At 42.1% G+C, this 13,138-nt stretch overlaps 1 protein-coding gene across 2 annotated transcripts in view; it reads right to left on the bottom strand.

The window, feature by feature from the left end:
• The window catches only part of foxn4 (forkhead box N4), a 47,697-nt gene extending 34,856 nt beyond the window's left edge, over window positions 1-12,841 (bottom strand). Inside the window, exons 1-2 of one of the 2 annotated variants that reach the window (XM_072587878.1) lie at window positions 12,660-12,841; window positions 11,931-12,028 (exon numbers count right to left, since the gene is read on the bottom strand). In XM_072587878.1, the coding sequence (XP_072443979.1) occupies window positions 11,931-12,010 (80 nt within the window). In that variant the 5' untranslated portion in view covers window positions 12,011-12,028; window positions 12,660-12,841. The remainder of the gene's footprint in view (window positions 1-11,930; window positions 12,029-12,659) is intronic. The other variant, XM_072587877.1, reaches the window with a different exon arrangement.
• Window positions 12,842-13,138: the final 297 nt, after the last annotated feature.

Raw genomic sequence — 13,138 nt, 5'->3', positions numbered from 1 at the left:
CCAAATGAAACTGGGAGTGGGACTGGATTGTGCAGTAACTATCCATTTACCTGGATCTGACTTTGAAACCAGCCTGAATGGTGAGAGATAGTTTTCTGTCTCAAGTATCCCAGTGAAATGAATCTGCAGTAATGATGGGAGGTGCAGCAAAAAGTAGATTGTGCTAATGATCAAATACTAAATCAATTGTAGGGAGGTTTTGAACAGTCCTACCATTGAACCAAACACTCCCAGATTTGATGCCCAAGGAACATGTGCTCATAGTACAGCCAACCAGGCTGAATGTCAACTGATAAATCATTCCAACACATGCCAATGGTAGGCAGTAACAGCAGGAGAGATTTCTGGTCAGACATGTGGTAGAAAGGAATTGGAACCTCTCTCATCACCGTCCACAGCACCGGATGACAACATCCAGATTAAAGTGTGTGTCACCACAACAGGTCAAAGACTCTTCACTGGCGGCTGGATGGTCAGTCTGACTCAGATCAGTGCCAGCAACCTGGGCATTAATTCTTTATCTGGCTGAGTGAACTGGGACCTGACTCCTTGCCCAACTTGTGGTAATGGTTCTGGTAATTATGGGGAGGAACAACCTTCAAATAGAGAACTTGAGAAGAAGAGAGAAATGATTGGCCTCAGAAGGTCACCAGGGTGGCTGAGGTGATGGATAAACAATTATATATCGTCAAAGTGGGAAGTTAGAGTTGAGGTAAATCAGTGGAAAATAAAATAGGAGTTTTGTTGCAGACACGGCACACGTCTCCTTGCAGAGAGATCCCTCACTTTTATGCACTTAAAAGTTGCACAATGAATAACTATTAATTTAAGAAACCGGGAAAAAGACCTGTTTTGACATTTTGAAGCACTTTCTCATGCAGGTATTACAAAGTGAGCAGTAATGAGTGTACGTGAAGGGCTTATGCCTGAAACGTCGATTCTCCTGCTCTTCGGATGCTGCCTGACCTGCTGTGCTTTTCCAGCACAACACTCATGACTCTGATCTCCAGCATCTTCAGTCTTCAATTTCTCCTGGATGCTGTAGAGGTTGCTACTGGTTGATAGCTGATTAGTTCTAAATGAATGTATAACTCAGGAAATTAAACTGCAATGAACAATTCTGCATGAGGGGCTTCAATGGAGTGAATAACCAAGGTCTTTTCCTTGGGGTGGGGGAGTCCAAAACTAGAGGGCATAGGTTTAAGGTGAGAGGGGGAAAATTGAAAAGGACCTGCAGAGAGTGGTATGTGCATGGAGTGAGCTGCCAGAGGAAGGGGTGGAGGCTGATACAACTATAGCATTTAAAAGGCATCTGGATGGATATATGAATAAGAAGGTTTTATAGGGATATGGGCCAAGTGCTTGTAAATGGGACTAGATTATGTTATATGGTCAGCATGGACGAGTTGGATCGAAGGGTCTGTTTCCGTACTGTGCAGCTTTATGACTCAATGACTAGAAGGTGAAGGCAGATGGCTACAATAACAGGCAATCTTACACTGTTCAAAAAAACCAATAATGTGTCTCTCCCACATTGGTTGTCTGGACATGATAATACTGCTTTCTGAAAATATGAAATACATTGGCAGTATCATTATTGCTTTAATAATAATATTGCCTGACAAAAACGTGAAGGATATCCAAAATGTAGCTGGATAACAACAACATTAAAGGAATAGCCTTTGATATAGTGGACGGTATGTATCCTCTTCATTTAAAATGAAACATTACTGGGATCAGTTACAGAACAAGGAGGTGTCAGGGTAACTAAACAGTGGTGAAGACAGAGGGGCATCATATACAATCTGTGAGGATATCACCATCTTACCCATATGCAACACGTGTATAACTTTGCCCTTTATACCCTACAATAACATACAGGGAATACACAACAATATGCACACTCTGGGGCTACTACAAAACTCAACTCCTTGCGTACAATAATCACTTCCTGTATATACCTCAGTATAAGAGAAGCAGGATGTCAACTGAATGTAAAATATGATTTCAGGTTACCATGAAGGGATCTCCATCTCAACCTCTCCCCTTGCCTGAGGTATGGTGACCCTCAGGTTAAACCACCACCAGTCGACCCCTCTCTCCAATGAAGGAGCAGAGCTATGGCAGCTTTTACATTTTTCTACAAGAATTTAAATTGTTTTCTTCAGTTGCAGTTGTTATTAAGGGATGGATCCCCTATTCTGAGGATGGCAAGGACAGAAGCTGACAATCCATCTGATGCTGCAGAACACTGAAAATTCTCATGCAAGCACCAGAGGCTATGTGCAAAGATTGGATTAATGCATCTCAGAGGGAACAAGGAGAGCTTAGGAGTTTAAAACTAGAAGAATGGACACTTGAGAGTAAGTTAAAGTCTGAAGAAGAGCTTTTGATGATTTAAATATCAAACAGCATAGAGTTGGGACTCAGGTGCAATCGAATTGAGGACATCAAATTTCTTCAATCCTGATTCATGACCACTTCATAATAACTCCAGAATATCATTAAAAACATATTGTTCATTTTCCATTCATACTGTGGACTTAAGGTAGAGTTATAACCTTCGATCCAACTCATCCATGCCAACCAGATACCCTAATTTAATCTAGTTAAGAATCACACAACACCAGGTTATAGTCCAACAGGTCTAATTGGAAGCACACTAGCTTTCGGAGCGACTCTCCTTCATCAGGTGATAGTGGAGGGCTCAAACCTAACACAGAATTTATAGCAAAAATTTACAGTGTGATGTAACTGAAATTATACATTGAAAAATTGATTGTCTGTTAAGCCCTTCATCTGTTAGATTACAGTGATACTGTATTCACACTGTAAATGTTTGCTATAAATTCTGTGTTAGCATTGAGCCCTCCACTATCACCTGATGAAGGAGCGTCGCTCCGAAAGCTAGTGTGCTTCTGATTAAACCTGTTCGACTATAACCTGGTGTTGTGTGATTTTTAACTTTGTACACCCCAGTCCAACACCAGCATCTCCAAATCATAAATTAATCTAATCCTATTTGCCAACTTTTGGCCTATATCCCTCTAAACCTTTCCTATTCATATACCCATCCAGATGTCTTTTAAATGTTGTGATGTACCAGCCTCCACCACCTCGTCCGGCAGCTCATTGCACACACGCATCACCCTCAGTGTGAAAGAGTTGCCCCTTAGGTCTCTTTTAAATCCTTCTCCTCTCACGCTGAACCTTTAGTTTTAGACTCTCCTATTGTGAAAAAAAAATCTTGGCTATTCACCATGTCCCTCATGATTTTATAAACCTCTATAAGGTCACCCCTCAGCCTCTGACACTCCAGGAAAAACAGCCCCAGCCTTTTCAGCCTCTCCCTCCAACCCCGGCAACAGCCTTGTAATTGTTTTCTGAACCCTTTCAAATTTAACAACATATTTCCAATAGCAGGGAGATTAGAATTTATCTCGTGACAATCTCACCCAAGGATAAATGACGGTGATAAAATTATTCCAAAACAACTGAGAAACAGTTTGCAATCAGTCACAAAGAAATTGGATGAATGATGCAGATTATCCTACAATGGGTGTGGACTTGTGTATGAATATAATGATTTTTTTTGGTTAGTTAACCACATTTATACAAGAGGATCTACATTCCAGTGTGACTGTTCCTTTGCTTGTAACTTCATTTGCTAAGAGGTCTCTGGGTGTGAAATGCAGTGAAGAGCTGCAGCCACCTTCTATTCCTCTCACCAATGTCTTTCACTTGGCATCACTGCTAACCCCCTTCGACAAAGATATCTTGTCAGATTATCAAATCTATTCTTGTCCACTTTAACAGTACAATTTATTTGTTAAGTTCACATGTAATGGATATTTATGTCAAGAATATCATCAGTTCTTCAAAGAGTTGCCTCCATTCTCATGGTCACTGTGACTGCAGTAGCCATTTTAAACTTATAAGACAAATTATTATTGCAAGATGGAGATTTAAAATGGATGTTTTTAATTGTTGATTCACCCATACTTTAGCACTTGTCCGCTTTAACAGTACAAATTTTTTCTTAAATTCATATGTAATGGATATTTATGTCAAGAATATCATCAGTTCTTCAAAGAGTTGCCTGTCTGCAAAGCATTTTTTGACTTAAATAATCCTAGGAGTATGGTTTTGTAAGTCACTGTTCACTGGCAGTGGGGACACACAAGTGACTTACCCTCAGGTTCTCAGCCACTGTTTCTGTTCACCTGGACTTGAAGAGGAAGAGGAGTGAGGGAAAGTCAGATTAGACTTACTCTCCAGTTTTTTTGACTTCTAATGGTGCAGCAATTAACACACATTCTGAGATTTATCATGAAATTGCATCAAGCAGCTTCCATCACCCATTCTCCTCAGAGCCCTGTGCCCTGATTTTATTTTTTGTAGGGTGGAAAGACAAAAAGAAACAGTTGTAATTGCTGCTCCTGATTTTTCCCCTTCTCCACCCTCCCCCAAACCCCAGATGTCAATGTCAGGTATTCAGATTTATAAAAGGTGCTATGTAAATGCAAGTCTTGACTTTTAATTCCGTTTAACTCCTTCCACTATGGTCAAGCTTGTGTGTATGGAGCTGTACAGTTTTTTTTACTGACACATCCACTAGAATGATCTGGATCATTTTAATCCCTCAATTAGCCAACTATCACTCACAGCATCATAACTGAGACTGAAAGCTTGACAAAGATGGGGTTGAAGCTACATAACATCTAGGAGATACGTAGGCCATTCAGCCCATTGAGTTCCACTCCATCAACAAGATCACAGCTGATCTGACAATCCTCAACTTCATTTTCCTGTGTTTCCCCAGAAAACCAGCTCTCTATGATACCATGAGCTGGTGCTCCAATGTTGCACCCTTCAGAGTCATTGTTTTCACAAAAACTGAAATATCATCTCACGCCCTCTGATACCTCAACCATTTACAGATGCCCGTGGTGTCAATCTCCTCTCAGTTGTTGAGGGAAGGAAACCACTTGCACAAAGCAACAAAAAGTAAAATGTAATTAATGCCTGTGCTATCAGGAAAACCTTCACACTTCAATACAACCCAGGTGGGCAGTCAACCTCTCCATGACACTCGGCTCTCAAGATGTGCACTTACCTTATTTCAGCTTGGGGCAGAGACATATACAATATGCACAGTATCATGCCTGCCACTCTAGCTGATCTGCAGGGAACAGAGGGTTAGAATTCATGATAACAAACCTTGAATCAAAATGAGAGATATGTTGTCCTTCAATAAGTATGTGTTATTTTCACTTCAAAAAGAACAGGTTTATTTAAAACAAAACAGTAGCTTTTTCAGCTCAATCAACACAGCTTTTTGGGAGGATGATGAAAGTAGGGTTCCAATGGAAAACAGCAAGTGGTGTTGTGGGTACAATTTCATTTGGTTCAGTGAATGCGTATGAAAATATTCTCCAAGGACTCTATGACTACATCCATATAGAGTATGGTTCACACATAGAGCAAAATATAAAACCTTAATGCTTCCTTATATAAAGAATACCAACGAAAATGCTATAATATTTATTTAATTTACAATAGCAAATATTTAAGCAATTTTCTAGATCTTGTCCAAGCTTTGGTGGATTCTGATTTGGTATTTAAATGTATAATGACTAAACAAGGTACATATAAAGCCAACACTCTCACAGAATTATGCTCAAATAAAATAAGTTTGCTTTTTAATTGATTGTACCTTTTTGAAAAATATATTTTTGTTTGAACATTGAGATTACCGTGAAGGGAATGAGACTAGCTCAGTGCAGTAGCCAAGTCTGACAGCATGCAGGTTCTGAATTGACAACTGTAGAGCTACAATAATTTCGCTCAGCACAGTAATCCAGCTTCCTTACAAACGTTGGACTTGGCCACTTCTTTGATCTGATTCCTTTGACACTCTCTGCAGCAATCACCATTGAAACAGGGCCATCAGCCAACAAAGGACTTAAGCTTAATGATAATTCTTTGCAATAGTTTTCTGTTGAAAGGACATAACTAGGTTATACATTTGGCCTTGGCTGGATCTAATTAGATGATGTGTGTCATTACATAGAACAGCAGAGACAAAATACTCCATCTTTCCTTATAAATTCTCTCACAAATTCTCTCATAATAGACCATCCAATATTAAATATCTAAGGTGAACTCTAATGGAAATCTGCCTTTATGCACTAAATGACACCCAAACTTATCGTTAAAGAGGATTTACTTTATTACTATTGACATTACTAACATTTTTCTTTAATTGTTTACACTCAATACCAACAAGTCACTTTTAAACACATTAATACCACATTTATATGTTATGCCACCTCAACAAATTTGACACAACTCTCCACCTCCCCTGACAGAATGGAGAAAGGTTCAGCAGACACTTATTTATATGAATGCAAAGGTCTCATTTTAGGTAATTCCTTTAAAATCACAAAAATCTAGTTGCAAATACTTGTAAACACTATCTGTCTTACTCTTTTTAGGCAGCATTGCAAAATCAGAACTTCCCATTGAGCAATGTTATAAGTGAAGCATCCTGCATGACAAAGAAGCTTCATCATTTACCGTGACACAATGCAGGACTCAGCAAATAGCTAATGGGGTTCAACAACTTTGCACTGTTTTGAATGTATCCATTTGATATTAATAAATTTCATCCAATCAAATAAGAACATTTTTTCAAGGGCAAAGTAAATATCACATTAAGACCAGAAAAGGAAATCCAGTTTCATTGTGAAATTAAGTTAGGACAGAATGCAACCTTTTCTGAACCTGCCAAATGTTACCGCAGTCAGGCAGCCACCTTTCCAAATGCATGCCCAATCAATTATTGCATTACATGGGTGGCACGTTGGCTCAGTGGTTAGCATTGCTGCCTCACAGTGCCATGGACCTGGGTTTGATTCCTGCCTTGGGCAACTGTCTGTGTGGAATTTGCACATTCTCCTCGTGCCTGCGTGGGTTTGCTCCGGTTTCCTCCCACAGTCCAAAGATGTGCAGGTCAGGTGAATTGTCATGCTAAATTGCCTATAGTGTTAGGTGCATTAGTCAGAGGGATATGGGTCTGGGTGGGTTACTCTTCGGAGGGTTGGTGTGGACTTGTTGGGCCGAAGGGCCTGTTTCCACACTGTAGAGCATCTAATCTAATTGGAACCTCTCTTACAAAAAAGGTTCAGATAAAAATCATTGCAGGTTTTTAAACAGCAGAATTAAAGAATTAAGATGTCATGAAGCATTTGATACAATTAATGATGTGATTGACTGTTAATTAGACAATAAATCTGTACCAGCAACTACTCAAGAAGAGCAGCAACCTTAATGATTAATTAACATTTTTGACTAAATCACTGAATTATAGGAAAAGTGCAAGGGAGAAGGATTCATTACGTTGTTCTTTCAAAGAGCTATCACATGTAAGATGGGCCAAATGGCTTCCTGTCTGATTTTAAACAGTCTTTGTTGGTGATATTATGTGAGAAAGAAATGTCAGGCAGGGCATAAGGATATCTCTTGGCTAATTGGATAAAATGTTTAATACCAGCCTGAACTATGGCCTTGATCAAATGCACGAATCACAGAAAGGCAGCTCCCAAACTGCAGAACTGCAGTACTGCACTGGAAGGCAGTGTTAGCATATCAGTTCAAAGCTTTACTGCAGAGTTAATCCTATAAACGTCTCATCACATAGGAACCCCTCCACCCCCACCTTCCCCACCAGATCAACTGGACCTTACTCAACACTTTTCTGATGTTTAATTTTTTACTAGTAAATACACTCAAGGTGAGTGCTATAAGATTCTTTTAAATTCAAACCTAGCTATTGTTTAGGTGAATTTTTCTTTTCAGTTTTATGAATTTTCTAAAATTTGATTTCTAAAAAGCATCTCCCCATGCAGGAAATATGAAGGTGAGATCACCCCGAGCTATCTGTCTTGCCAACATTTCACATGTTAAATTTCATAAGACGGCACATGGAATACTTGCCTTTATTAGTCAAGGCATAGCATTTGAGCAGGGAGATTATGCTGCAACTGTATGAAATGTTGGTGAAGCCACAGCTAGAGTATTGTGTGCAGTTCTGGAATCCACATGAAAGGTGTGATGTGATCGCACTGGAGAGGGTGCAGAGGATAATTACCAGGTTGTCGCTGAGGCTAGAGAGTTTTAGTTATGAAGAGAGATTGGACAGGCTGGGGTAAATTTCTCTGTGAAATTAAGTTAGGACAGAATGGCAACTAATGGCTTCATGACATCTTAATGCAGAGGGGATTGGGAGGGACATAACTTAGATGTAAAACATTATGGGGGGCATAGAAAAGGTAAACAAGATGGAAAGATCAATGACTAGCAGTTATAGGTTTAAGGTACTGGACAGGAGGTTTCAAGGAAATATGAGGAAAAATCTTTTACTGTCATAGAGTCATAGAGATGTACAGCACTGAAAGAGACCCTTCAGTCCAACCAGATATCCCAACCTAATCTAGTCTCACTTGTCAGCACTCGGCCCATATCCCTCCAAACCCTTCCTACTCATATACCCATCCAAATGCCTCTTAAATGTTGCAATTGTACCAGCCTCCTTCACTTCCTCTGGCAACTCATTCCACACATGCACCACACTCTGCGTGAAAAAGTTGCCCCTTAGATCTCTCTTATATCTTTCTCCACCCACCCTAAACCTATGCCTCTAGTTCTGGACTCCCCCACCCCATGGAAAAGACTTTCTCTATTTATCCTATCCATGCCCTTCATGATTTTATAAACCTCTTTAAGGTTACTCCTCAGCCTTCGTGCTCCAGGGAAAACAGCCCCAGTCTGTTCAGCCTCTCCCTATAGCTCAAATCCTCCAACCCGGCAATATCCTTGTAAATCTTTTCTGAAACCTTTCAAGTTTCACAACATCTTTTCAATAGGAAGGAGACCAGAATTGCACGTAATATTCCAAAAGTGTCCTAACCAATGTTCTGTACAACCGCAATATGACCTCCTAACTCCTGCACTCAATACTGTGTATTCAATACTCAATAAAGGAAAGCATACCAAACGCCTTCTTCACTATCCTATCTACCTACGACTCTACTTTCAAGGAGCTGTGAACCTGCACTCCAAGGTCTCTTTGTTCAGCAACACTCCCTAGGATCTTACCATTAAGTGTATAAGTCCTGCTAAGATTTGCTTTCCCAAAATGCAGCATCTTGCATTTATCTAAATTAAACTCCAGCTGCCGCTCAGCGCATTGGCCCATCTGGTCAAGATCTCATTGTAATGTAAGGTAACCTTCTTTGCTGTCCACAACACCACCAAGTTTGGTGTCATCTGCAAACTTACTAACTATACCTCCTGTATTCACATCCAAATCATTTATATAAATGACAAAAAGCAGAGGACCCAGCACCGATCTTTGTGGCACTCCACTGGTCACAGGCCTCCAGTCTGAAAAACAACTCTCCACCACCACCCTCTGTCTTCTACCTTTGAGCCAGTTCTGTAAACAAATGGCTAATTCTCCCTACATTACATGAGATCTAACTTTGCTATCCAGTCTCCCATGTGGATTCTTGTTGAATGCCTTACTGAAGTCCATATAGATCATGTCCACCTCTCTGCCCTCATCAATCCTCTTTGTCACTTTTTCAAAAAATGCAATCAAGTTTGTGAGACATGATTTCCCATGCACAAAACCATGTTGTCTATCCCTAATCAGTCCTTGCCTTTCCAAATACATGTAATTCCTGTCCCTCAGGATTCCTTCCGACAGCTTGCCCACAACCTTCCACCCCAACAACCTCCGCATACATCACATCATCCTCTGCCATTTCCACCACCTAAAAGCACACCCCACCATCACAGATCTATTTCCCTCCCCACCCCTACCCGCTTTCCATAAAGACAGTTCCCTCCGTGACTACTTGGTCAGGTCCATGCCCCCGAGCAACCCACCCTCCCCTCCTGGCACCTTCCCCTGCCACCGCAGGAATTACAAAACCTGTGCCCACACCTCCCTGCTCACCTGCATCCAAGGCCCCAAGCTTTCCACATCCATAAATGTTTCACCTGCATGTCCACACGTCATTCACTGTATTTGTTGCTCTCGATGCCGTCTCCTCTACATTGGGGAGACTAGATGCCTACTTGCAGAGCGCTTCAGAGAACATCTCCGGGACACCCGCACCAATCAACCCCACCGCCCCATGGCCCAACATTTCAACTCCTCCTCCCACTCTGCCGAGGATATGCAGGTCCTGGGCCTCCTCCATCACCACTCCCTTACAAGCCAGGAGGAAGAATGCCTCATCTTCCGCCTCACTTTCCAACACCACTCTAATGCTGACTCTAATCTCCAGCATCTGCAGTACTCACTTCCACCACCGACATCAGGCTCACTGGTCTATAGTTCCCTGGCTTGTCCTTACCAACTTTCTTAAATACTCAAGAAAGTCAAATTTTGCTCTTCTAAACTCAAGTCTAGGCCCAACCTAATCAACCTTAGTTCACAAGACAAAGCCTTCATGCCAGGAATCAGTTTAGTGAACCTTCTTTGAACAGCTTTCAATGCAATTAAATCCCTCTTTTCACCCAGAGGAAGGTGGTAATCTGGAACTCACAGTCTGTAAGGGTGGAAGAGGCAGGAATCCTCATAAAATTGAAGAAATGTGCACCTATGGACTAAAAGCTGGAAAATTGGGTTAGAATAGTTGGATGCTTGTTTTGGACTGGCTTGGAAATGATGAGCCAAAGAGACTTCTTTTTGTACTGTAGACGTCTCTTACTCTAAACGTTCATCAACACTTTCTCAATTGGGGACTGGCAATAAATGCGGAACTAGCCAGCAACACTCATCCCACAAATGAGGAGTCGGCCATTCCTCATACAAAGCAGGAGTAGGCCATTCAGTCCATCCGTCCTGCTCCACCACTCAAACAAGACTGCAGTCTCAACTCCACTCGCCCCTCACCGCCCTTGTGGTGACACCACTATCTCTCAGCCTGGAATATATTCAATGAGCCAACCCCCACTGATCTCTGTGGAAGAGAATTCCTAAGACCAGACAGAGCGCCAGACAGAAGAAATTTCTCCTGAAGTGGGACTTTCCCTTGCCTGGGAGTAGTTCAAAGACACATTGGCACCACATCAAAGCGACTGCGGGCCGCGCCGGGAAAGGGAGCCGGCCAGTGAGCTCTCACACACGGCCTGGAAGCTGGACTTCAGCGGGGCCCCTAAAGGATTACCAAAAAAATCGTTCCAGAAACAAAACATCGCGGTCAATCCTTTCCCATCGCTATTCCATTGCACAACAGACCTGTCCCGCCTCACTCCGTACCAGAAGGTTGGGGGTGGGGAAGTGAAACCTATTTTGGAGAGGTACAGGATTTGACTCAGGTCAACAGAATGAGAGGAACTGACACCTTGTGGGAGAACAGGAGAGAGGGATGGGCTGGGAGGCAGTGGAATGGTCCAAACGAAACGACTCTAAACAATGCCCCGGTATCACACCCAGATTTATCCAGTTTCCCATTTCCATGGCTCGATACTTTCATTTCTAAAACGGTGTTGTCGTTAAAAGTGAAGTCACAGCAACCCGCCCCCAAAAGTTCAGAATGGGAAAGAAGAATTTTAAGAAAGTTACAGTGGGAGGCCGTTCGGCCCTCGGAAAGATCTGACCGCACCATTTTAAACTTGAACCCCTTTAAACTTGCAGATTTAATTTTCTTTTGACTGTTTTCTGTTGAACCTCTTCGCGCCAGGCGTGTGAAAAATCGGGTGTTGGAAAACATTTCGGATCGCGCCATATCTCATATAAAGTGTTAAATGTGAAACCACAGCGAGAGAGACCGTGGCTGCCTTTTCTCTTTAGTAGTGACTGCTGTTTGTGTTAATCCCCCCCACCCACTCCCTCAGCGTGTTCCAGACTTTACCTGTAATCCTGCGCTGAATGATCATGTCCCGAAGTCCTTAGTAACCCTGACATCTCCGATCTAATCTCGTTTTCTATCATCGCCTTTCAGAGACTGTACTGGTAGGGAGAAAGCAAAATGATTTTAGTTACCATTCGTAGCTTTTAAATTGTAGCTATCCAGCACTTCAGCAAAACCATTTCATCCCAAAGAATCACCCCCCCCCCCCCCCCCCCACCAATAAAAAACAGGCAAACATTCGGGGTGTCAATAAACATCACAAATCGAACAGATACAGTCGCTGAAATAGCAACATTTTAGACTATGGAGTAAATTAATTCCACTTCTCTGGAAGAGCAAATCCTTCCAGTTTTGTTCAATGCACAGGTGCGACTGTGTTCAAACAAAACTGTGCAAAAGAAAATAAAGCAAACAAAATGAAATCCACGGTGTGTGGAACTGAAAATCAAAGCAATCACCTTCACAGCAGCAATTAGCTCATCATTAACCGGATTTCTTTTTGTATGTTTTTTTACAAATCCCTTCGAAACTCCACGCAACTCTCTCTCTCTCTCTGTCTCCTCCCTGTCCTTTAAAAACACAAAGTTTCAAAGTTGCATTTAGACAGCGAGGGAGAGGGAAGAGAATGCGAACTGGATTAATGCAACGCAGTTGCAAGAGATTTTTTGGGTTTTTTTTTGTTTTGTTGCGGAGGGGTTTTGCAGAGAGATACTGAAGAGCTTTCTGTACCTGCAGAGATTTCCTCAATGCTGCGATCTCCTCTTTTGAATTTTTTGAATCGATACAAACGGTTTTTAAATTTCCCGGCGCTGGCTGGCAGCTCTCCCGGCGCATGCGCGCAGTCTGGGGATTTCTTTTTTTTGGGTTGGGGAGGGGAGGGGGGGGGAGGGGTGAGCCAAGGAGTAATCGATTTAATCGGGATTTATGATCAATCCCAGACTGCGATTTCTCCTGATGTCAGCCCAGGCCAACCCCCACCCCCCCCCCACACACCCCCGACCCCCCCCAGTCAATCCTGCAGGGGGAAGGGGCGGGGAGATGTGTGGGGAAATGCAGCCAGGAGTAAGTTCACCCCCTGGTCTCTCTCTCTCTCTCTTTCCAAATGGATACAGTTGAAGAATCCTTTTTCACTCCAAAATAACAAAGCTTCCCCTTCTTTTGCAAACTCCAGCAGAATTAAATTGCCATCGACTTTGGACTGAAGCTTT

This window comes from Chiloscyllium punctatum, chromosome 17 (assembly GCF_047496795.1).
Source record: "Chiloscyllium punctatum isolate Juve2018m chromosome 17, sChiPun1.3, whole genome shotgun sequence".
Taxonomy (NCBI): domain Eukaryota; kingdom Metazoa; phylum Chordata; class Chondrichthyes; order Orectolobiformes; family Hemiscylliidae; genus Chiloscyllium; species Chiloscyllium punctatum.
The sequence above is the reverse complement of the archived record's forward strand: the minus strand, read 5'-3'. Positions and strand labels throughout refer to the sequence as shown.